This window comes from Leucopleurus acutus (genome assembly GCF_964270905.1).
Source record: "Leucopleurus acutus genome assembly, chromosome: 16".
Lineage (NCBI taxonomy): Eukaryota > Metazoa > Chordata > Mammalia > Artiodactyla > Delphinidae > Leucopleurus > Leucopleurus acutus.
In genome coordinates this window covers 19,909,475-19,935,555 of record NC_139158.1, presented here as the reverse complement: position 1 = coordinate 19,935,555, position 26,081 = coordinate 19,909,475, and the positions used below count along the sequence as shown (strand labels likewise).

At 46.3% G+C, this 26,081-nt stretch overlaps 1 protein-coding gene across 2 annotated transcripts in view; it reads left to right on the top strand.

Annotated features, from left to right (window-relative positions):
* The window catches only part of PRKCB (protein kinase C beta), a gene marked incomplete at both ends in the record, with an annotated part of 312,013 nt that overhangs the window by 246,364 nt on the left and 39,568 nt on the right, over positions 1-26,081 (top strand). For both annotated transcript variants that reach the window (XM_082856532.1, XM_082856531.1), the window contains 3 exons: positions 9,020-9,193; positions 22,163-22,254; positions 23,999-24,061. In XM_082856532.1, the coding sequence (XP_082712658.1) occupies positions 9,020-9,193; positions 22,163-22,254; positions 23,999-24,061 (329 nt within the window). The remainder of the gene's footprint in view (positions 1-9,019; positions 9,194-22,162; positions 22,255-23,998; positions 24,062-26,081) is intronic.

The following is a 26,081-nucleotide window of genomic DNA, read 5'->3' as shown; positions in this document are numbered from 1 at the left end:
TTCTGGTCTCCTTAACCGTGAGAGAATAGATTGCTGTTGTTTTACGCCACACAGTTTCTGGTTCTTTGTTATTATAACTAGTACAAGTCCCTAAGTACTCTTCATTTGCCCAGCACGGAGCTGAATTAAGGTGTACAGTTTGCATACTTTATCCCCCAAAGTTCCCTTAGCACCACCCAAAGCTGAACATTGCTAGTGTATCTGTTTTATAGACGAGGAAATTAAGGTTCAGAAAAGTTAAGTGACTTTCCCAAGGTCACGCAGCTAGTATGTGGGTGGAACTTGGATATTTACCAGGTCTCCTAATGCTAAAGTCCCTGCCCTAACCATGATGCCATCTTGTCCCATGGTCAAGGACCAAGGTTCCAGGCACATTTGGCCGTTTGGATTTGCCAGTTAAGTTCATCTCCATCAACTTTCTGGCTAGGAGTCCCTGGGCTACTTTGCATTTTATCTGCTGTCACCAGAGCTGCTGCTGCTGATCACATCTCTCCCAGAAGATTCTTGGGGAACAGATGTGGCTTGGAATTTGATAAGAACGTCACTTCAAGACAGCCTTTCAATCTGTTTGGAATCCTCACCCTAGAGATGGAGGGACAGCTGAACAAACAGCCCATGCCCTCGATGTTGGTATTAACTGAAGTGGAAGCTCCAGAAACTGCGAGAGACAATTAATTAAAAATCATGTCTACGTAAAGGAGCATTTTAGATCGTGGCCATCGCCATTGCTGGTGCTGTGGCTGCTTTTCTGTCATTTTTCTCTCTCGTACCAACACTTCAGGGCACAGATGGAGGGAGTAAGATCTTCTCCAGCCACTTACTGCTTGGAAGCAGGGCCACGTCTGTCCTGTTCGTGGACGCATCACCAGTGCCTAGCATCATGCCTGGCACACAATTCCCAATAGAGCTCTTGGACTAGATGGATGAACTGACTCAGACCAAGCTCATCTTGACAAATAGATGAGTGGTTTGTTAGTGGTTGTATAAGAAATGGAGAAAGGACGTAAGTGTTCTGTTCTTGACCATGAATTAGGCCACAAGGGCTGAAGTCTCAACAGGTAGGATGGGTAGGAAAAGGAGAACAGGGCCAGGATCTGGAGTCGAATTTGAAACACTTCAGCAATAATTTGCAGACAGTACAGCCTCATGACCCAACACTTGGTGCTCAGGGCTCAGAGAATCAGATGGTTAAGAGCATGGACTTTGGAGATAGGTGACCTAGAAGGGTCACTTCCTAGTAAGAGTGACTTTGGACCACTCACCTAACTTCTCTAAGCCCTGGCTTCCTCTCCTGTGAAATGGGGATGGTAGCAGTACCTATACTACCCATCTGTGTGGAATTAAATGAAATAATGCACAGAGTAGGTAAGAAATGGGGGTGGTTATCATATCAGCCCCAAACTGGCCACCTTCTCTCACATGCTGGTCATCCCAGCATTGTCTTTCTCCCTGGCACACACATTGGCCCATTCCCTTTGAATGTCACCTGTTCTTTGTCCAGCCACCCGACTTGGTGCTACTGCTGCTCTCTCTGCTGGAGACATCTCAGAGGGCTGGGAGTTGGCATCTGGACTTTGAGTTCTAGAGCTTAAGAGCTCACTTCTTACAGTAATTCTAGACCAAGATTTGTGGATCCAGGTAGTTTAATCCTAAGGGAACACAATTGGCTTCCCTTTGGCTGGAATATGCCTCCCCCATGTCCACTGTGCTAGTCCTGGTCATTCTTCAGGTCTCAGCTTAACCATCACTTCCCCAGGGCATCTTTTGCCAGCCCACCAAACCAGGTTAAGTCCTCCATGTGAATACTCTCAGGGCACCATGAATTTCTCTTTCAGGAGTTTAATCATAATTGAATTGGACTCATTTGCGCCGGTGTGTAAGCCTCCTGAAGGGATTGTCATTCTGCATCACCAGTGCCTGGCACATCCCAGACACTTAATTCATGTTTACTGAACGAATAAATGAATTGGCCAGCCTCCCAAGTCCTGGGTGAGACTAGGAAAGGTGATACATTTGGAAGGCAGACTGAATTCCATCTCTGTTGCCCATCTCAATTGAAGCCTTAAAAGTTTTTCGATTAAAAAGAGCGTTCATAACCAAACACAAGAAATAAATAAAGCAAGGTAACAGGGGCCACACCTGACAAGGCTGGGTTGCATTAGGGCACATATGAACTCAGATGAATCTGTTCTAGTTGCCTGTTGCTGCATCACAAATCATCCTCAAACTCAGAGGTTTAAAAACTACAACACTTGTATATTATTATCTCCCATGGTGTATGTGGGTCAGGAGATGGGGAAGTCTCACGGCTTGCTTGTGGCTTGGGCTCTGTCCTGCAGTGGCTGGAGCTGGAACAGCTGAGGCTGGAGCACCCAGTGCTGTCTAGGCAGCAAGCTCTTTGTGTGGTCTCCAGGCCTCTCCACGTGGTCTCATGCTGTGGCCTCACTAGCACGGTGGCCTAGGGCTCCAAAGGCAGGTGTCCCAAGAGAAACTGAGAGAAGCTGCTATCTCCCAAGTCACACAGGATCCCTTCCACGGTATTCCATTCATTGAAGCAGTCACATAGGCTGCCCGGGTTCCAGAACAGAGGCCACGGACTCTGCCCCTTGACTGAGGAGTGCCAAATATTTACAGACATGTTTTGAAACCACCACAGAATATCACTTCTTTCATGATACCGGGAAAGCTCTCAGGAAGCTCTCAAAAAGCTCTCCAAGGGCAGAGAGATTCCTATGGAAAGGAAAGCTTGATTCGAATATTAAGGAGCAAAGTTCCCTTTTCACCCCTGGTAATGACTGCGGAGAGAGCGTTGGGGCACTCAAAATAAAAGGATTCTATCTGTTTTACTTCTAGACACCTCCTATCCCTCATATTAAATGAATCAATTCTGATATTACCTCAGAGTTCCTCAGAGCAACAAATTTAGTGATTAGAATCAAGGGGAAGGGAGGCGCTTGTTAAAATGCGTCCTCCCAGGCCACAGTCAGAGCTTCTGGATGAGAGGTGGCGCTTGGAATCTCCTTGTAAACAAGTACCCCACGTGGTTCTGATCTAGGCAAGAGGCACCTGAAGAATGGAATTTATGAATGATGGAATTTGTCTTGTTTTAGGTCATGTACTAACCCGATGCTATTTGACTTACTGAAATTTTTATTTTTATTAAGAATTTGTACTCCTCAAGCTATAATTTTGTCTTATAGATCTTTAAAAGGTAGACATCCACTCAAGCTAGTACAAATAAAATAATAACTTTATTGGGGAGATATGGAGGTTTCTATGGAAACAGCCAAGCCTCCTGAGAGACTGGAACCAAGAGCTGGAAAGCAAGGCCTTTGCTCATTCCCTGACCTTCATTTTTTTTTTTTTTTTTTTTTGCGGTACGCGGGCCTCTCACCGCCGCGGCCTCTCCCGCCGCGGAGCTGAGGCTCTGGAGGCGCAGGCTCAGCAGCCATGGCTCACGGGCCCAGCTGCTCCACAGCATGTGGGATCCCCCCGGACTGGGGCATGAACCCTTGTCCCCTGCATCGGCAGGTGGACTCCCAACCACTGCACCACCAGGGAAGCCCTCCCTGACCTTCTTGTTCCCCCCACACATCCGGGTCACTTTTCTTTGCCTGCATGTGGTAGGAAAGGACCACTCTAGGCAGATCTGTGTGTTTTTCTTTTCAGGATCCTAGACTGCCTACATGGAGCATCCTAATTCCACATCTTTCAATGAGAGAATCTGATTGGTTCAACGTAGATCAGTTCTCCACCTCTAATCCAATCAGCTGTGGCCAGATAAGTCCCCTGCCCAATCAGAAGGCTCTAAGAAGGAGTTGGAAGAAATGAAAAGCATGCTAGGGTCCATATCCAAGTTAAACTGTGACCACTTTTTTTTTTTATTTTTAACATCTTTATTGGAGTATAATTGCTTTATATTGTTGTGTTAGTTGCTGCTGTATAACAAAGTGAATCGGCTATACGTATACATATATCATATCCCCTCCCTCTTGCGTCGCCCTCCCTCCCTCCCTATCCCACCCCTCTGGGTGGTCACAAAGCACCGAGCTGATCTCCCTGTGCTATGCGGCTGCTTCCCACTAGCTATCTATTTTACTCTCTCACTTCGTCCCAGTTTACCCTTCCCCCTCCCCGTGTCCTCAAGCCCATTCTCTACGTCTGTGTCTTTATTCCTGTCCTGCCCCTAGGTCCTTCAGACCTTTTTTTTTAGATTCCATATATATGCGTTAGGATACGATATTTGTTTTTCCCTTTCTGACTTACTTCACTCTGTATGACAGTCTCTAGGTCCATCCACCTCACTACAAATAACTCAATTTCGTTTCTTTTTATGGCTAATATTCCATTGTATATATGTGCCACATCTTCTTTATCCATTCATCTGTCCATGGACATTTAGGTTGCTTCCATGTCCTGGTTACTGTAAATGGAGCTGCAGTGCACATTGTGGTACATGACTCTTTTTGAATTATGGTTTTCTCAGGGTATATACCCAGTAGAGGGATTGCTGGGTCTTCTGGTAGTTCTATTTTTTTAAACTGTGGCCACTTTTGATAATGTAGTCACTCTTATTTTTTCCCGATCTTTTTTGAAATACCTGTTCTAGAACAGGGGTCAGCAAACTACTGGTGCTGGGCCCACCAGCTATTTTTATAAATAAAGTTTTATTGGGACACAGTCTCACCCATTCACTTGTGTGTGGTCTACAGCTGCTTTCCCACTACAGTGGCAAGTTGAGTAGTGGATACAGAGACTGTCCCCTGAAGCCTATGATATTTACTCTTTGTCCTTTTACAGAAAAAGTTTGCTGGCCCCTGCTCTAGAACTTGATTCAGTTCTATCTCTAAATTGTTATTAATGCTTTGTTTGTGTCAGCTCTGTTTTCCTCCAGATGCTATAGGAGAATTTTCCAGAGTTTGCCCCTTTGTGTAGCACTTGCAGGATGTGAGGGGGGGTCCTCTGGTACTGGCTATTCTCCCCTCTACCCCGGTGGCTTAGGGCAGGGCGAGGCACTGAGAATCTTCACACATCCCTGTTGATTGACTGAAAGATAAATATCTCTACAAATGCAACAGTATTTTCTAAGGTGTGAAGCACATAGTATTGATGATTTGCAAGATGATTTTAGTTGAGTAATTGAGTTTTTTAAGGTGGTACATAGGTGCCATATGAATGATAAGGTTTTTCTCTTTTTACGTTTTCTCTTAGTCTTTCTAATTACTTGAATCAGAAAGTCTCATTTGATGACAATGTGCCATTAATAGCTAACATTTGCTAATATCACTTTTTTCCTTAAACAAGAGGAAAACACAGGCCTGGCTTGGAACCTTCCGCAGCCAGCAGTATCCAGCTAGAATTTCCTAGCACTGCTTTGCTTTTATTTACTTTTTTTAAAAAATAAGTTTATTATTTATTTTTTGGCTGTGTTGGGTCTTTGTTGCTGCGCGCGGGCTTTTCTCTAGTTGCGGCGAGTGGGGGCTACTCTTCGTTGCAGTGCACGGGCCTCTCTTTGCAGTGGCTTCTCTTGTTGCGGAGCACGGGCTCTAGGCGTGTGGGCCTCAGTAGCTGTGACGTACGGGCTTAGTTGCTTTGTGGCATGTGGGATCTTCCGGGACCAGGGCTCGAACCCGTGTCCCCTTCATTGGCAGGCGGATTCTTAACCATTGCGCCACCAGGGAAGCCCCCACTTTTATTTACTTTTATGCTCATCTTCCATTTATGGCTGGTGATACTGGCTTGCCATTAATGGTGGTGATATAAAATTTCCTTTTCAGATAAATGTAGTTAAGTAAAGATGTGACTAGATTTAAAAAATACTAAGTAAATACCAGTTTAGGTGGTAGGGAAAAAATGTGAAAAAGGCACGTGAATGATTGATTGAAGTTTGGAAACACTCGCCCTAAAGTACCTGCCGTAGATACAAAGCAGTCCCAGTGTCCAGAGGAGGGAGTGACCTGTTTGGTCTACGTGGATCATTGAGGGATAGAGAGGAAGGGAACATCTGAGCTGAATCTCAGATTTTCTGAGCAGTGAAAGCGTGTGGAAGGACACTACAGGCACTGGCAATAGAAGAGCCAGAGGAGAAGAAAGAACAGGATGTGGTCAAGAAATTGTTTGACTTGCGGGAGTCACTGAGGGACTGGAAACATTTGAGTAGCCTGGTCAGATCTGCACTTTTAGAACAATCATCAGCTCCAGCAGGTTAATCTCTCTGAGCCTCAGTTTGTTCATCTGTAGAAGGGGAGTAATTGAAACAGACGTAGGGTGTTCACCCCTGCCTCTGGTGCCTGGGGAAATTCCCAGCCATCTGTCCCGCTACTCCTCCAGACAGGGGACTGCATTGACATTCAAGGTGTCCAGGGCCCCTCCCCTGTGTTCCTGGGTGGTGGTGGGGTGGGGTGCGTTGTCTACGAGTACTCTGGGTTGTTAGATGGTACGTCGACCAGTGGTGACGGGGCAGTGGGGTTGCCACACTCACAGGCAGCTCAGCGCTGAGCCCCTCCTGTGTACTTGGGGGTCCTCTCAGCTGATGACTCTGCTTCCATCCTCCTTCAGTCTCTCTACCCTTTCGCCTCTGGCTAAGTCACCTCTCCGCCCTTGCCCCAGCCCTGCCTTCTCAGGAATCTGGGAGCAGAAAACCCCTATCTCCAGCCTACTCTTAACATCTTAGTGGAGTCATTGGTTCTGCCTTGGTTGAGGACTAGGGAAGGAAAAACGGCTCTGGGTACCCGTGAGGGAGCAGAGGGAGATGGGAAATGAGCTGAAGACACGCACTCCAGCACTTTGAGCCCTCCTCTGCCATGGGGGCGAGTGGGTCTGCTGTGAGGGCTGAGTAGATGCCCGGCAGGGAGGACCTGCCCAGCTGGCAGCTCGTATTTCTGTGGTGAGGCTGGGGGAAAAAGCAGTCGGAAAAGTCCTCTTGATGCGGAGGTGTGCGTCAGGGACTTTCTCCCTAAGTGCTCTAAATTCCTAGGCCTGAATCGCCCATGGCCACCCCTGGCTGTGATGAGAGAGAAGGTGGTGCGGGCAGGAGACGGGCCTCTGTGAGGGGCGGCGAGCGCAGCCCGAGCTGCCGTGCCGGAGTCCAGTCAGGCCTCTTACCATCAGGGCAGGAGCTGAGCGGACTGTGCAAGCTGCCCTCCTGCCTCGGGGCTCCCTCTGTGCGTCACTCCCTCTGGTCCCAGGCCTCTGTTGCTCTCCCTGATCCTCCAGCTGAGTCAGGGACGAGCATTTCATTTCCCCAGCCACCTAAACTCCTTGAGGATTCTTCTGGAACTCTCACAAGTGGAGTGTATAAAGGCAGAGACCTTGGGATCAGGTAAACCGGAGTTCAAATCCTGGCTCTGTCCCTAACTGAATTTGTGGTGTGACAGGTCACTTAGCTTCCCTGAGCCCCGGGCTCCTATGAAATAGGGCTCTTTTCTTTTTAATTAATTAATTTTTAAACTTATTTATTTATTTCTTATTGAAGTGTAGTTGATGTACAATATTATATGTTACCGGTGTACAATATTATATGTTACCGGTGTACAGTATAGTGATTCACAGTTTTTAAAGGTTATACTCCATTTATAGTTCTTATAAAATATTGGCCATATTCCCTGTGTTGTACAATATGCCCTTGGAGCTTATTTTATACCTAATAGTTTGTACCTCTTAACCCCCCACCCCGCTGCTCCTCCCCCCTTGAAATAGGGTTCTTAATGGTACCGACTTCCTAGGGTCTTAGGCAAAGTGAATGAGACATAATAAATGAAAACCATTGTCTGGCACCCTGGTAAGCACTCAGAATATTGTGGTGATTGATATTATTGCCTGCAAAATGTCTGACACCGTACACACAGTATATAGTTACTTCAGTCTGATTGCTTCTTCCTCCAGGAAGCCATCTCAGAAGCCCCCAGACCAGGTTAGGTCTTGTACAGTGTGGTCCCGCCCCATGCTCCCTAAGAGGCTTCTTGAGAATGGTACCTGCTGGTCACTGTTCTCTCTGGCCTAGTCACAGCCAGTGCAAATAATGATGTGTCACAAGCCACACTGATTAACATGCTCAGATTGTGACCACAGCTGCATGAAAGGAAGCCCCAGGACAACAGGAGAGGATGTTAAAATATTACATTAATCATCCCTGTAATTAATGTCCAAAGTCTGCCTTCCTCCCTAGAATGCAGGGTCAGGGAACGTGCCTGCTCATCTAATGCTGCTTCCCCGGTGCTTCAAAGGCTCTTAATGAATATTAAACAACTGAAAGAATACGGAAACAATTGCCCCAAATTCAGTTCTTTCAGGAATTCACTCATTCCCTCCTTCAACAAATACTTCTTGAGCACCTACTGTGTGCCAGGCACCGTTCCAGACTCTTGGGTTATACCAGTGAACAAAACAGGCAAAGATACTTGCCCTCATGGGGTTTGTATTCTAGTCATGTTTGGCTGGCATTGACACGTATCCCAAAGGGATATCCGAATACTTGCTCGTCACTCTTGGAACCTTCCTCTATTTTTAAAAAATTAAAAAAAAAATTTTTAGTGATACGCTTTTTAAAACTTTGAAGTTTAATTGATGTACAATGTTGTGTTCGTTTCAGGTGTACAGCAAAGTGATTCAGTTTATATACCTTTATTCTTTTTCAGATTCTTTTCCATTATATGTTATTACAAGATACTGAATTCCCTGTGCTACACAGCAGGTCCTTGTTGATCTATTTTATTTATAGTAGCGTGTACCTGTTAACCCCAAACTCCTAATTTATCCCTCCTTGCCCCCACCACTTTTCCCTTTAGTCACCATCAGTTTGTTTTCTACGTCTGTGAGTCTGTCTCTGTTTTGGAACCATCCTCTGTTGATTGGGTTCAGCCATTCAAGGTGCGAGGTCTGTGGGAAACTTCACATGTCGTACCAGCATCCACCGAGGGCACGTGGACTAAGCTTGGAGCAGATCTGAGTGACCGTCAGCCGCCTGTGGCTTCCCCGGGGCCCCTTCCGCTACTACACTGACGTGCCCGCTCTCTCGCAGGTCATGCTCTCAGAGCGGAAGGGCACAGATGAGCTGTACGCCGTGAAGATCCTGAAGAAGGACGTGGTGATTCAAGACGATGACGTGGAATGCACGATGGTAGAGAAGCGGGTGCTGGCCCTGCCCGGGAAGCCGCCCTTCCTGACCCAGCTGCATTCCTGCTTCCAGACCATGGTAACCGCCTGGGGGCCTGGGCCACTCCCTCTCCAGCCTTCAGGCTTTGGCCAGAGCTGTCCCGGCAGCGGCCACCCCAAACAGACACCCGGACCCTTCCCCTCCTAGAGACAGGAAGCTGTCAGGGCCCAGGGACAGCGGGCCGCGGAGAATTTCTGAGGTTGCGGCTGAGAAGCACTCTCCCCTGAGGCAGATGCTGTTTCAACAAAGATAAAGAACTCAGGCAATTGGTTTTATAACCAAGGGAGCAGGGCCTTCCTCTGGCAGCAAGAGGTGACTTGCGGACAGGAACTCAGAACTCACAATCTGAGATGTACTAGCAGAACTTACGGATGGGGATGAGGGATAAGGTCCTCCTATGTGCCCCTAGAGGGTCACAGTCGGCCCTGTGGACTCTTCAGATAAATGCACGGGTTCACTTTGCAGGTTGCATGGACCTTCTTGGAGGAGGGGTTGCCTGAGAACACAGCCCTCGGAGGACTCCCGGGGCAGGGGACACAGCCTGGGCAGGGACTAGTGAGGTCAGAACCAGGCTCCTAAGAAGAAGGGGGCATCTGTGCACTGTCTGCTATTGACTGTGGTTCTACCTCTATCTGTGAGAATAAGAGATGTCCCTTCAAGCAACTCCTTACCTTTCCCCTGTTCAGACGAAACCTTGGTCTCCATACCTAGGGGGGTACTTGTGGCGATCAGGCAACAATTTGGGGACCCATTCACCTCTCCAGGTTCTGCTATGACAGACCCCATTGCCTTGTATCCACATGTCTTGTCTCCTCTGCTTTAAGAGTATGACCTTCTCAGAAACGGGACCCAGCTGACTCAGCTCTATACCTCATCTGTGAGCCTTTCCCAGGTACCAGGCACTGTGGCGGGGCGGGGCAGGGGGCAGGGGAGAGATGAGGCAGAGCGTAAATGCAAAGAGATACAAAGTTAATTCTTGCTTTGGGAGCTCCTAAGGGCCAAAGGCCTAGTGCCTTGAAGATGCTTTAAGGGAGTTTTCAAGATTATTTTGGCTCTCTCCAGTTCTCACCCTACATCCTGATTGTAGAGCCCAACCCCTGTGCAAGATGGGACACTGTTGCAAGTTGCGTGTACCTCAAAGCTTAGGGCTTGCTCTCTTCTCCAGCATCACCAAGTCCTGTGCTCTGCTAAGTTAGACTGAGTCCCTCCAGCCTAGGAAGACGCAGAACTGGGTTTGGGGTGGGTTTTCTCAGTGCAGACCATACGCCAGGCATAGAACTACCTGTTGTGAAAGGGGTAGAGCCAGAACCCAGCCCCTTCCCTGTTCTAAGTAGTCTCTTGACACATTTGGGGTCAAGAGCCCAGCTTTGTCACTTTCTGGCTGAGTGGCCTTGGGAAAATTAGAAAACCTCTTGGTATCAGTCTCCTCATTTGTGAATGAGCTACGTCCAAGGTTGCTATGAGGAGGAAATGAGATTATACATGAGAAACACTTGACACAGTGCTTGGTACCTGGTAAACGCTCATAGATGCTGGTTATTCACTTCACAAGCATTTAGCATTGGCCTTGGCCTGGACCAAGTACTGAGGTATAGTGCTGGGTAAGCTGGGTCCTGTTTCTGAGAAGGTCATGCTCTTAAAGCAAAGTAAACAGACGTGGGGATAGTTACAAAACAATGCAATGGGGGGCTGTGATAGCAGAAGTTGGAGAGGTTGTTGCCTGATCGCCACAGGGGCATCTATGTTTTGGGTGCAGGGATGATTTTCTGCTGGGGCCCATTCCCTGAATCCCAGACAACCTCCCTACCACAGGTCATCAAGGGAAGGAGCATTCTAGGCAAATGTGTACAGTATTCCCCTGTGTGGCTTTGGCCCACCAGCCTCTTGTTGGGGTCTGCTGGTGACGAGGGGCTACAAGAACATTGTTCACTCCACTGCAGGCAGGACTAAGCGCTGAAATCGTGTTTGCGAAAGTATAGAGCGGGCACTGCCATGCAGAATGGTCCTGGGTAGCTCAGAGGGGGATTTTGGGTGGTGCACGGATTTTAAATTACATTCTTTTCAGTTCACTTTATGTTCTTCTGAGTACCTCAAAGAGAATGTTTCTGTTTGGTGCTAGCATGGCCATTAACATCTTTTTAACACTTGACTTTTTTTTTTTTTTTGCGGTACGGGGGCCTCTCACTGTTGTGGCCTCTCCCGTTGCGGAGCACAGGCTCCGGACGCACAGGCTCAGCGGCCGTGGCTCACGGACCCAGCCGCTCCGCAACATGTGGGATCTTCCCGGACCGGGGCACGAACCTGCGTCCCCTGCATCGGCAGGCGGACTCTCAACCACTGCGCCACCAGGGAAGCCCAAACACTTGACTTAATAACGAAGAGAGAGGGCCAAGCTTCAGGTTCTGAGCTTTGGCAAAGAGCAGTTTCTAAGTCGCTGTTTTGCTTTTATTTTCTATATATTTTTACAGATTTCTTTCATTTATGACAATATAAAGTCTTGTCATTTTTAAATTTTGAGATATTATAAGACAAATATAGAGAAACCACACACAATTGATGTTTTAATAATGAGTTATTACAAGTTATTACAATAATGAGTTATTACAAGGTTAAGTTCCTCCTACCACCATCCAGGTTGAGAAAGAACTTTAGCAGCCACTCTAGAAGCCTCTCTACGTCCCAATCTCAATCTCCCCACAAATGGTAGCTTGACTTCCTTGCCTGTCTCTATAGTTTTATCACTTAAGTTTTAGCATCCCTTGATAAGATAGTTTACTCTTTCCCATTTGTAGAAATTTGATTTGTCTTTTAATAGGGTGATTTCCCTCTCCATTCCTTCCATCCCTTTCTTTTATCTGCTAAAGATCCTGGGCTGTTTGAGCCACAGCGTTTTCACAGTCTGGATTTTGCTGAGTGCATAGTCATGGGGCCCCTCCACATGTTTCCTCTGTCCTCTGTGTTTTCTGCAAATTGGTAGCTGGACCTAGAGGTTCGGTCAGACCCAGGTTTGACCCCTTTGGCAAGACCATAGATGGCTGTGTGTTTTTTCATCCAAAGTCACATAATGTCCGGTTGTCTCTGTTTTTGTAAAGTGTTGGCAACCAATGATGCTCTGTGCCTAGGTCCATGAATTCATTAAGGATTGTGAGATGGTGATATCCTAATTCTGTCATTCCTTTTTCTTTATTAGTTGGAATCCTTTTATAAAGAGAGACTTCCCTCATCTGTTGCTTGGTCCCCTGGTGATACAGTTCATATAGGAAAGGCAGGATAGATGCGTGACACTTTTTTTTGTTATTTGACAGTTTTCATGAACTGGCTCACTGTTACTCCCCAAAGGTGACAAAAGTTTGCTTTTAAAATAAAATTTTTGAGTAAAAGAATAGAGTCCTTGGGCTTCCCTGGTGGCGCAGTGGTTGAGAGTCCACCTGCCGATGCAGGGGACGCGAGTTCGTGCCCCGGTCCAGGAAGATCCCACGTGCCACGGAGCGGCTGGGCCTGTGGGCCATGGCCGGTGAGCCTGCGCATCCGGAGCCTGTGCTCCGCAACGGGAGAGGCCACAACAGTGAGAGGCCCGCGTACTGCAAAAAAAAAAAAAAAGGGAGAGAATAGAGTCCTTGTAAAGAAAAATATTCAGTGAGCAATAATTCACATTACATGGGACTTGGCAAAGATCAGGAAGGGCATACATCTTACAAGTCCAAATCCCTGGTGTTACCTTGGGGAGTTAAGGCCTAAAGGTATTCAAATAGTGACAGAAATGGGATTAGACTAGACTGTTAGACCTCTAGACTCTCTCATTCTCACATCTTTTCTTTTTTTCCATTGGTGGTTCCCAAACTGACTCGTGGACATCACCACATAAAGGACAGTCTCAGTGGTAAACAGACTGAGTGGTAAAAAGAAGGAGATCTTGTTCTCAAGGCCGGGCTAACTTGGAGCAGCAGTTTTCAATTTTAGTTCGATGTGTTGCGATTGGGGGAACTTGGTCATTTGTGACTAATATTCATTAAGTACAATATCTTAATTTGTAATTTACTGTTTTAAACACGATAGAGTAGAGTGGATTTGAGGCTCTTCTTTTAACATTGAGCCTTGGATTTCATTATGCTTTCTGGAATTGGAGAGTAGGGTCTGGGTGTGCATGGAAATTGTGCAGCACCCTGGGTCCCCTCCAGGAGTTGTCATCTGCCAGGAAATAGAGATTAAGAACCGAGAGAACGTAAAACACGAGAATTGAGTGGATTTGAGTCTTGTATGGGGATGGAGGCCTCCTACTGAAGACCGACCCACGGTCTCCCACTCCAGCAAGGCCAGGGACGGAACAGGTTGCTTTCTTGTTGGTGAGGATCAGATGAAATCGTTAAGTCATGTTGAGGGGGGGGGAAATGTAACTTTAAATAGCAGAGTTACGCTTGGCTTGGGGAGATACACTCCCTGCCAGCTGAACTCGAGGCCCTTGCGGGGCTGAGCGGGGCTGGCTGAGGGGAGAGCAGAGACCCTCCCATCTCACGTCCACTCAGCAGCAGATGCTCATTGAGTAAAAGGCCCCCACTGAAAATGTTTTTCATTTACTTTTTCTTTTGGCTAAGCACATATATTTTAATTTTACATAAATTTATTTCAAAGACCTAATAATGCCTACTATACGTGAGGCATAAGCCACATCCGTGGCAGCCCTTGCATGGGTCCCGACATCGTCCCAATGTCACAGACGGGCGCTGAGGCCATACAGCTAGTACGTTTCAGGGCCAGGACTTGAACCCAGGCAACCTGGCTCCGAGCGGCTTTACACTTAATCACTGCACTATGAGGTCTTTTGAGTGTACGTTACCCGATTTCCACTCTACCTGACACGCGTTGGGGCAGAACCACCAGCAGCCAACCTGTCTCCAGGCTCCAGCAGGGGCCCGGCCACATCCTTCACCTGGTGCTTCCTCCTTCAGCTTTCCCATCCCTGGAGTGGATCTGACTTTCTGTCTGTGCATCTGCCATCCTGTGGGCCTTTGAAAACTCTGTTTCGTTCCACCCTCACAAAACATCTTGGGTGGAAGGGATTATCTGACACCCGACTTGGCAGGTGAATGGATTGAGGAACTGGGATGTAGGGTAGCTTTCCCTGGACACAGCACAGGGTCAGAGGCCCACTGAACCCAGAGACCAAGCTTTTGCTAGCAAATTATGTTGAGTGGCTACCAAAGTGGCCTCAACAGGGATGATCAAAACCACAAAAAGCAGAAGCCTTAGTGTGTCAGCCTGTGTCAGGCACTGTGCTCAGTGCTCTACAGGTAACCTCTCATTTTATCCTGCTGACACTTCGACTGGGTGGGCCCTGTGACTACCCCCAATGTATAGATAAGGGCACTGATATTCAGAGAAGTTCAGTAACTTGAGCAATGCCACACACAGTGAGGGGGGTGGCACTGGCATTTGTTCTCTAAGACTCTAGAACCCCAAACCCCGAAGCCTTGCTATCCTGCCTCTGCCTTACTTCCAGATTCCTTTTTCTAGTTTAGGAATTATCTTCATTGTCATGATCACATTTAATTTTAACAAGAACACCACAAGCACGTATTACTGTCCCCACTTCTGCAAAGGAAACCAACCCTCAGAAATTTGAAATGCCTCAGGTTACACTGTTGGTAAGTGGCAGGTGTCCTCATGCCCCTTCAGGTGTTCTTTTCACTATGAAAGAGCCACCTACTTACTCCACAAGGATGTTGCGATGATTGGAAAGATTTCGTGGTGGGAGTGATTTTCAAATTTAGGGAGCCCTGCCTGTAGGTGAAACAAACCATTGTTAACCTGGCTCAAGTGAGCAGGAAGGCCCATGAAGGTGGTCATTGTCTCACGCTCACCTTCTGGAGTTGCATATCCTCTGACCCCCAGACTGGTGCTCCAGAGGTGGAGGCGTCCTGGCTGGAATAGGCAGTATCCCTAAAGCCAGCATCCCTGAAAGTCAGATCATTACTGCCAGTCTACAGGGGGTACTAAGGCTTATTGATTCTGTCAACAAATATTTATTTGTTGACATAAATATGTCAGGACCCAGCTGCATCCCTGTGAGGGTACATCAGTGAACAAAAGAGATAAAGTCCCCTGTTCCTTTGGAATTTACATTCGAATGGAGGAGACATAATAAACAATAATAACAAAAAATAAAGGGGGGAGAGATGGATGGATGAAGACAGAGATGCTATTTTTGATTGGATGATCAAGGAAGGTCTTTCTGTTAAGGATGACATTTGAGCAGAGACCAGAGCAAATGAGGGAGCGAGGCACGTGGATGTCTAGGGGCAAAGTGTTCTAGACAGCAGGGAGAGTGAGTGTAAACGCCTGAGGCAGTGACATGCTCGGCATATATGAGGAGCAGCAAGGAGGCCAGTGTAGCCTGAGTGGAGCGTCATTTTGTATTTTGTGACCCAGAATTCTTTTATGAATCATCTACCTTTAAAAAATGACAAATTTATTATAACATGCTGCAAATTTGATATGTTTTTTTTGCTAGAGACTTAGAATTTGGAAGATAAAAGATCCTTGATAAAACAGAAAAATCTTGAAGGTGGTCAGAATAGATAAAAAGGAAAAAGACACCCTACCAATATACAAAACAATTTTTGTCATTCTTAAAATGATACACATTTAATTTCTAAAAACTTGTTTAGAAAAGCAAAGTTACATCAGAAGTATTCTTAGACAACTGGATTTTAAAGACCCTTGAAAAGCATGCATGGCACAATGTTAACAGAAAATGTAAGATATTACATTCTATTTAAGAGATTATTCTAAATGTTTTAAAATTGAATCTGCACACGGAAAAGAATCAGAGACACAGATAAGATAAATCGAAACTTTGATTTGATTTAGGGAGGGGCCAGTGGATAATTGTCTTCATTTTGAATTTATATTATTTCAGGAGAGTCGATAATAAAACAAGTTAAAAGTGTTGAATGTGCCACAAGATGGCAAAAGTTAATACTCAAATACACAGATACAAAAGCCATCAGAAGGGGGTTGAAGTTTTAGAGAATTGCTCATTAGAGGAACTGATCTTCGGAGAATGGGGTTTAGGCCAATTATTCTAGAAGCACAAAGGGATAAGCACGAGCTTCTCAGTCAGATAAATCTGGGTCTGTGATTACTGGCTGTGTGACCTCCAGGAAGTCACTTAACAGATCTGCATATTCGTTTCATCATCTTTAAGAAGTGAGGATTAAAAGAGGTGGTGTGGGCTTCCCTGGTGGCGCAGTGGTTGAGAGTCCGCCTGCCGATGCAGGGGGCACGGGTTCGTGCCCCTGTCCGGGAAGATCCCACATGCCGTGGAGCGGCTGGGCCCGTGAACCATGGCTGCTGAGCCTGCGTGTCCGGAGCCTGTGCTCTGCAACGGGAGAGGCTGCAACAGTGAGAGGCCCGCGTACCGCAAAATAATAATAATAATAATAATAATAAATAAAAGAGGTGTTGTACAAAGTGCAGAACAAACAAAAAGGGAGGCTACCCGCATTATTTGAGCTGGGCTGGAGGGGCACCTGGCTGGAGGGGCACAAAAGGATTATGTTTCCTCCAGCCCTTTTGCAGTTTTTCCCGGGTACAATTGTCAGCCCAGCACATTCATGCAGTTTCCCAACCGCCAGTGGGCACAGGCAGTTAAGTCTCCTAAGCAAAACATCTATTTTAAATGTTTTCTTTTCAATTGAACATATGCACTTCTTTTTTCTTTTTTTTAAAAATAGAATTAGATTTTATGAGTCATTGAAGGACAGGAATTACTTCCTCCCCAAATTTGCTGTTGTAGCCCAGCAAGAACTCAGTTGCAAGGCATGCCGGGAGGGGCGTCAACCCAGAATGCAAAAAGGGACAGGGAGGGGGATGAGGATGATTCCACTTGTAGAGTTGGCCCCTGACGACATGTCCATTGAGCACCGAGTGTCCAAGTGGTCCTGGTAACTCGGGGTCAACTCTGGGTTGGCAGCAGTATCCAAGGATATAGTTTAATGTAAGGGCGTTGCTGTAGGAAACTCTTGGCCGTAGTCTCAGTTGGCCATGGTTGAGTTGCAGGAAACAGAATACCTCTTCCAAACTAGCTGATGTTAAAAAAAAAAAAAAAAAAAAAAAGAATTATTGGAAGAAAAACAACCCAAAGGCAAAGATGTACCTGAGCGTCATGAAGATCTAGAAACTGTAACTTCAAAGCTTTCTAGACTGGATCTCTGTTTCTTTTTCCTTGCTTTCTTTGTTTTCCCCCCCACACACACACCCCCCACCCCCGCTCATGGTAACATGGCTTCCCTAGTCCCTCGCAGTTTGCCTATCCACCAAATTCCCCGAATTCCAATTCATACACAGGAAAGAGAATCTGATTGATTCAGCATAGGTCAGTTGTTTTATTCCTAGCCCAATCACCTAGTCATTGGCTACTAATTCAGCAGGAACCTTTAAGAAGGGGGTGTATCTACAGGGAAGGAATAATTGGCGCTCTTGTCAGGTGGGAGACGCCACCTTGAATCCAAGGAGACTAACTGGGTTGGAGCAGGACATAGCCTGCTGCTAGCAGTGCAAACATGGTATTCAATGCATCCAAGGAGAGGAAGGTGGAGAGAGCTTGATAGGTGTCTGGGCCTCAGGCAACTAAAGCCATCCAAGAATCTTGAGTGCAGGAAAGGACCCAGGAATGCAACCCAGGCATATAGAGCCGGGGTGGGGAGGAATAGACACAGCCTGGTTCTCTCTGCCCTCTGATGGTAGCTTTTGCATATTCATTCAATAATCAGAGGTCCATAGAATTCCAAGGAAGAAGAGAGATGGCCCTAGCCCTTGAGAACTTTGCTCTCTATGTGGAAGGGCAAAGCTTAGAAAGCAGAAAATACAGTTAGAGGAGCATCAAGTTGCTTGATTCTGATAGAGATTCTTAGGCTATAGAATACAGAGGAAAGAAGGTGTCCACACACTCACTTGAGTGAGCCTCTGTGAGTTTGCATGGACCCCATGCATTATCTGTTACATCTTTGCAAACCCATATGGAAGAGAAGCTATTCGTGCCCCTTTAGGAAGGCAGGGGAAGTTTAAGTAACTGATGCAAGGTCTCAGAGTAAGTAAGCAGGATAACCGGCACTTGAACCCAGTACTAGCTCGTGCCACAGCTAAGGCTCTTAACTGCACAGCTTCTTGATAGAAACAGATGGATCTTTGCAGTAAGAGGAACAGTTTACAGACAGGATTGATTCACTGACCAGCTTGGAAAATCACTAAAGATCATTAAATAGATTGACGCTTATGCAACTCACCTTAGAGCAGGGTACGCGCTTAGAGTTGCCCACATTGTTGATTTTCTCTGTCCATGGTATCTTATTAAAAGTGGCAAGTGTCCTCCTGACAGTCACATGGGCATTGTGTCACATCCCACTTTCAGCTGTCTTGGAGGAACAGTGATTATCTCTTTAAATGCCCTGCCCTGTCCAAGGCCTCCCCTGGTGAATTCTGCACATGCAATCCAGCCATCGTTTTAAATCAGACTACCCTCATATTCACACTCCAAATTTGAAAAATTCTCTCCCACCATTTTGCACGCTACGGTGACAGACAGATATTTAATTTTATTTATTTACTGATTGAATATGAGCGGTCACGGAGAAAGGAAATTTAAAATTAACTGAAGTCGTTTCACGCTTCAGAGACAAGGGCAAGTGTGTAAATGAAGAGTAACTGCAATAATGATGATAATTTGGAAGAAACACTTTGAAAGTTGAGCAGACTGGCTAGTTTGAAGAGAAAGATGGTGAGCTCGCCTTTCGGAGCTTTTAATTGGAGTTGACAGTGGAACACCCACGTAGAAACGTCCTGTAGCCAGCTGGAGCTGACTGGAGCTCAGGAGGAAGGGAGAGGGTAGAAATTGAAGTCGAGATTCATCAGCCTAGAGCGATGAGAGTTGATGTTTTGAGCTGTGACACGTCCTCTTTGGAAAACAGAGCAAGTAGCAGGAACCAAGCTGGACTTGGAGTCCATGTTCAATGCATACTTTCCGATGTCCATGTAGGAGAGGCCAGCAAGTAGGTCCTGATCCAAACCCACTGCATGTGACTATGAGAAAGATCTGTGACGCCTTGGAATAATTTTATAGGGAGCGTGGGGAACAAAGTCGGATTTCAGGGCACTATGGGGGGAATAATTATGTCAGAATTGGAGGTAGTGGGTGAGCTGAAGTCCCTCTCCTGAAATTTCTCTGAACACATCCTACTTTAGATGATGGCTTTAGTTAGTTGTATATTAACCATGATTCTGAATTCCTATGGAATTAACCAAGATTCTGAATTTTCTGACGGCAAGACCTGTACCTTATCATTTTTGCCCTTTTAACACCTAATACCATGAATTGCAAACATCAGTGCTCAATAAAAGTTCTAAAATTCACTTCTCTGCTCAAGATGGGCTCTAGATTGCCATTGGCAGTGTCTTCCAAATTTTGATGTTCCTTGCGTTGGAGTGGGAGATGAAGTACATGGGCAAATTACATTTATTTTAAAAATAAGTCATTTAAGGGATTGATGTACCAAAGCCAGACTGGTGATAGCATGGAGTCAATAGACTCCAGAGAGGCATTTATTTTTTTACAGAGACAATGAATCTCCATTTATGACTTTGGTATGAAGTTTTAAAATTTTTAAATAACTGTGTTTAAGTAAAAAAAAAATAAGGTAAGTTAATAAAAAACATTATAAAATAAGTACATTTTAGCAGATGATTTAGAACAACGTGGTAAAGGTCTTAACGTAAGTGAGATGACTGACGTTCGGGTGGATGACCTTATGCAGTTCATCATAATCTGATCCCATGTCTTGATCCCATCTCCTCTTTTGTAACTCCAGGCATTCTACTCTCCCTCTACAGGAATAATAGCCGTCAAAGCAGGGGCTTCAGTGCTAGTTATATTTTTAATAATATGCATTAAGATAAACACAAAACTCGAAAGGTAAAAACATAGCCCACCTAAAATGATCTCGCACCCCATTTTGGGAGACATTGCCATTTGGAAGTTTATCTGGTCTCCCCACTTGCCTGGGGGAATCCTTAACATTGGGCACCACGAATCGTTCACAGTAGCATCTCTGGCAGTAGAAGAGCCTGGCGAAGAGTGGGCATCATTAAGTGTTTGCTCGGAAAATGAAAGGACAGCAAGATGCCAACCATAATGTTTAATAGCTGAAGAACTGGTGCGCCAACGCCACACTTAGTACAGTTCGAAGATGACAGATCTCAGGGTTGCCCCGAATACAGTGAGTGGTAGAAACAGACCACAGAACGTGGCATTACCCACCGTGGAGCTCTCTCCCTGATGTGGGGCTTCTGACTAATGAGTCTGGGGGGGCAAGTTGAGTTCTTCCAAGCAGAAAGCAAGCAACTGAAATCTCTCCCTCACTTTCTTCTCTCTCTGTGGCCGATGCCATCTGCTAGTTTTAAAAATAATTTTTAAAAGCAAGTGTTTTGGTTCTCTTCAATGTGCAGCAAAGACAGATGCTATTTTTAGGCTTGTTTTCTATCAGAAAACCCCCAAAGAACCAGGGGCAGGGTGTGGGCAGTTCTGGCTGACTGTCTCCACTCTGCCACTAACTTGTAAGTGACCTTTTTTGCAAACCTCATATGCCTTGGAGTGGAGGGTTCTGCCTCTCATTAGAGATGTTGAGAGGGTGAAGTAGAGTCGGGCTGAGAAAGTCCTTCGACATTTCAAAAATAATTGATTAACCTGTACCCGTCCCTTGTGGTCTGCCAGCTTTTTCTGACGTCCCTTCTCTTCTCCCCTGGCCTGGAAGCTCCCAGAAGGGAGGACACACCCACACATCCATACAGTGTCTGGGTCAGAACCTTACACGGGATGCTGCATAATACGAGGTTACAAGTGTAGACTCTGAAACCAACCTGCCCGGGGTTCAAATCCTGCCATGGGGAAAAGGTAATGTTTGTCATGTTGGGTTGTTCAGAGATAAATGAGACACAATATGTAAAGCGCTCAGCTTAGTCACATCGTGCTGGCAAGGTGGTAGCTTCGTTTAGTTGTTTTTATTCTAATTATTATACACCCAATACACATTTGATAAATGCACACATGACTGTTATATGTAAGATAAAGTTCTGTGCACTGTAAGGAGGACTTTTTTTAGTGGTGGACTAAACCTTTGTTGTATGGCCACCATCATTGTTAGAACACTTTACATACGTCATCTTTGTACTTACTCTATGGGCAGGTGGGTCGTGTCCACTTTACAGGTGGAGAGAAAGCTGGAGATTTGAGAGGTTAAGTAACAGCTGTTGCACAGCTAGTAAGTAGTGGAAAGAGACTTCAAATCCTATATTGATTTCATAGGGACCCTTTGCCCTACACATCACTTCTCTGCTACCCTCCTCCTGGTCTTACAGCCCCGTACAATAGCTTGGTGACTTTTGACAGCAAACCCCCTTTTACACAGTGACCCAGCCACCTTAATATATAAGTAAAACAGAAACACATATTTCACAATGCGACCAGTCCCGGAAGCCACACACTGTCATTTTTACAATATCCTATTGGTTACACAAGTCAGTCCAATTCTCAGAGGGAAGGGACTACACCAGGATGTGAACACCGGGCAGTGGAAATCGCAGGGGACATGGTGGAGGCTGGCTCCCACAGCTTACCTGTTACCTGTATGTGATTCACTTAATAGTCTCCACTGTTTATTAAAATAAGATTTACTAAACAATGATAGCCACTAAGTCACAAGATTAATGTGCTAATTATATCTTCCAGTACCGACAAGTATAAAGTTAGCATTATTAATTTAAAAAAACAATTCATATACTGCCTGTGGTCACTTGCGTACTTCCAGTGGCACAAATACTCCGCTTGGGGAAACAGTGCACCCAACCTGTCATAGAGTCCTGGTGGTTTTGCTCATAAATCCCAGCTATTACCTGCTCTCCATTTGGACCCCAAGAAACTGTAAGAGGCTGACTTTGCTCTTTGCTGTCTTCTCCCAGGACCGCCTGTACTTTGTGATGGAGTATGTGAATGGTGGCGACCTCATGTACCACATCCAACAAGTGGGCCGGTTCAAGGAACCTCACGCTGTGTAAGTGAGAACTGGTGCTGTGCTTTTCCCTTGGGATAAATGGGTGGGTTGTTAGTTCTTTTGGGTTCTTAGTCGAATAGGGATTTTAAACATCTTGAGCTTTTTCTTTAAACATCTTGGGCTTCTGAGAAACACATGGCCGGGGCAAAGGGTGTTCTGCTGAGATGGGATACTTCTTTCTTTCTTGACACCAGCTAAGAACATGAAGCTTGAAAGCCACAGCTATTCCTTTATCTCTAAGTTTCTTGGGGCCGCGCTGCGTGGCATGTGGGATCTTAGTTCCCTGACGAGGGATCGAACTCATGCCCCTTGAATTGGAAGCGCGGAGTCTTAACCACTGGACTTCCAGGGAAGTCCCTATCTCTAAGTTTTGCCCCTGGCTCATGAAGAAAGCCCTATAGCTTCCTTGGGGAATGTCATTGTAGGTTTTGTGTATTCCTTTGCTGATGTTTATTGAGAGCTTACTATGTGCCAGGCCCAGAGAGTTTTTAGAGACTTGATCAAGGTCACAGAGCTAGTGTGAGGCAGATCCAGAATTCTGACCCAGATTTTCTTTGCCCACGTTCTCTGTCCGACACCACTCTCCCTCTGAGATGCCCTCGTTCCAGGGAGGTGAAGGCGCAAGCTGCGTAGAGACTACGCTCTGTGGCTCTTGGGGTGGAGAGACTGACTCTGTGTCTTTGGAAATCTGTTTCCCCTGCTGAGCTCATGCTGTCCCCTTCAGTCCACAAGGCAGCTGGTCTCTTCTCTTTAGAACACAAATGTCATCCTGTTTCTCCCGGCTGTTGGAGAACAGGAGCACGGCAAGTCATAGGATCAGCAGAGCTAACCTCTCCTAGGGAGTTTGCCGGGCTCTTACCGTCCCACTAGAAAGCTCTGGAGGCTCATCTAGGGCGCCATCCCATCATCGCAGAGGCCTGCTGACTCCTGTTCAGCTCAGCCTTGCCCCCCTCCTCCCACCTGCCCAGGTCATGAGCACTAATTCTGATAGCGTTTGCATTCTCGTGCTTCCAGGTCGTGCCATTTGTGTATCTTGGCACAGTCCTAATGGGTTGGCTCTTCTTGTAGTTCTGACATCTAATTGACCACTGACCTTCGCTCCATTATCACACAAGACACATTGTCAGGACATTTTACAGAGCTCCCCAAAGGCCTGCCTAACCTTTGTAACGGGGCTTTCTGGTTCTCTCAAAAATCTGTTTCCTTCCGGGCCTTCATGAAGAGCTTACGCTCTAGCCAGGTGCTGTTTCCAATACTGGCTGAGCCATTCATCAGCTGTATAACCTGGTCAAGTTATTTCATGTCACTAAGCCTCAGTTTCCTCATTTGAGGAACAGGGAAGTAGTAGTGTCACCTACCTTATAGGATTGTTATTTAGATTTAATCAGATGATAACCTGAAATGATGCAAGGTTGATGGTAAGCCTTCAGCAGATGTTAGCCGTTATCATGCTGGAGTCTGAAATGATCATTCTCCAGCCAGGTCATCACATCCCGTGGCCTCCTCCCCACCAAGCAGGTGCTGAACCTCTGCCCACCGCATTTTGTCCTTAGCCTCATAGCTCTGTAAACCCTGTTGATCCGTCCAGACTCTCGTACTTCGTTTTATGAGCTGTATGGTTGGCCATCCATGGTGGAACATTAATGCCCTATGCCCAGTTCAATGTTGTATTGAGTTCTGAGAGTTGCCAAGCCTATGGTGTCCTTGAATTTCTCCATTGCTTTTTTCTTTTTTTTAATTTCAGATTTTATGCTGCGGAAATTGCCATTGGTCTGTTCTTCTTACAGAGCAAGGGCATCATTTACCGGTAAGTGAACCCTGCTATACTTCCCGTCTCCTTGGTTCCTAAGCTCCTCCCTCCCCTGCCTCTTTCTTCAACTGCTTTTAAAATTAGAATCCACGGTGGGGGAGGAATCCTCCAGTGCTAACTTGGGCATGTGCTCTGCCAGGCAGCATTGCCCACTGCCCTGGCAAAGTTTGGGCAGCTCTATACGATGACAGATCTTCCTCCGGTGATGGTTCAGAGCCTCGAATGTGAGACCATTTGCTCAGAGGAGGGGGCTCACCCCTGGGGACCCAGCCGTTCTTTCTCTCGCCCGTGAATCCCACATTGGGGAGCAAGCAAAGGATCGTGGCTGGCAGAATGTGCTGGATCGTATTATTAGGAAACAAATTTCTTTCTTTCCTTTTTTCTTCTTTTTTTTTTTGCTATGTAACTACAATTTGGAAATGGATCTCTGAGTAGCTTGCCCTGAAAGACAGGATTAAGCTCAGGACTTGGCATTTGCCCGTTTTTGCAGGAGTAAGTGTATGATCAGAGCCGGATGAGTCAGCCCATTTTGTATCTCATGCAAGCAAACTATGGAGCCTGGGGCTGTCAGTGAGTCCAGGGTGTACAGTTCTCCTTACACTACACGGATGCAAATGGCATTACAGTGCAGGCTTGCGTTGGTTTGTTATGCAAGGGAGGCTGGCGCGTGGCACGGGGCTTCCAGAGAGCACTTGGCATGGGCGAGGGTCTATTTAAAAGATCCTGAAGAGTCATCAGAGTCCGTTTCGTTCATTCATTCATTCGACAAACATTTATTGAAAGCCTACCATGTGCTGGCCTCTAGTCTAGATGGTGGGGATACAGCGTGAAGAAAACAGACAAAGCCCCACCTTTGTAGAACTCATATTCCAGTGGTGGAAGACAGATACGTAAATCATACAAATACAGTCTGTCGAGTAGTGAGAAGTACTATGGAGGAAAGTCAAGCAGGGGAGGGGTCTGGTGTGGGCTGGGTGGTGGTGGGTTGCCTGTCATTCTGTACAGAGCATGAGATTAGGGTCTGAAGAGTTAGGGAAGACCCTCGGAGGCCTGGTCTTCCTAAAGCAATTGAAGGATATGGGACTAAGAGGCATAAAGAGATCAGCCTTGGTGATCTCAAGGCAGAAACTGGAAGTGAGGCTATGGGCCCTGGTGGGATGGAGGGATGGAAGGCGAGGGCCTTGCCAGAAGCCTGCAGAGTCCTGGGGCTTTTTTTCACTCCATGAAGTAGCACATCCGGAATGCATAGAGTCCCCCCTCTGCCTGTGTGCTCCTGAATGGAGGAATGAAGGCCAGGAAGCCAAGTGGCTTTACGTGGCACAGTGTGATCTCAGTGAAGAAATAGAAACAGAGAGAGTAACCATAATGATTTAAACTGTAAATTGTGTGGTCATTCAGCCCACGCTTGTCCTCAGTGAATATGTGTCACCACGTGTGCATGAGACGGGACCTGTGAAGGCTCTAATTCCCCGTTTCTCCTTTGACTGTCATGGCGGGAGCATCTTGTGCTGAATGTAATTCTGGTGTTGAAAGGTACACATTATCTTCCATACGACATGACCCCTAAATTCAAGCCCGTGACTTCCGCTGGTGCTTACCCAAAAAACCGGGGATCATGGGTAATTGTTCACTCTACATGGCTTTCACCTTACATGCTGACATTTGAACCTAACTCCTATACGAGATGGACCTCCACCAGAATAGAATCAAGGCACTCAAGCGTTGCTGAGAAGATTAAACAGAGGACTGTAAGTTTATTGGAAGAAAATCCAGTCCCAGTGGAGCAAACAGGAGATGAAAGGATTAGAGTCCTTGCCAACAGGGTTGGGATTGAAGGCAAGGTTTCCAGTCTAGCAGGGAGCTGGATTGGGAGCTGGGGTCCATTTGGTCCAAGTCATAAAATGCAAAGATTAGCATTCTAGGTGCTAGACCGTGCCTAAATGCAAAGCTGTTTCTGCTCACGACACATTCTCTCTTTCTTCCTCCATTATTTATACATTTAGGGCATATTGATCAC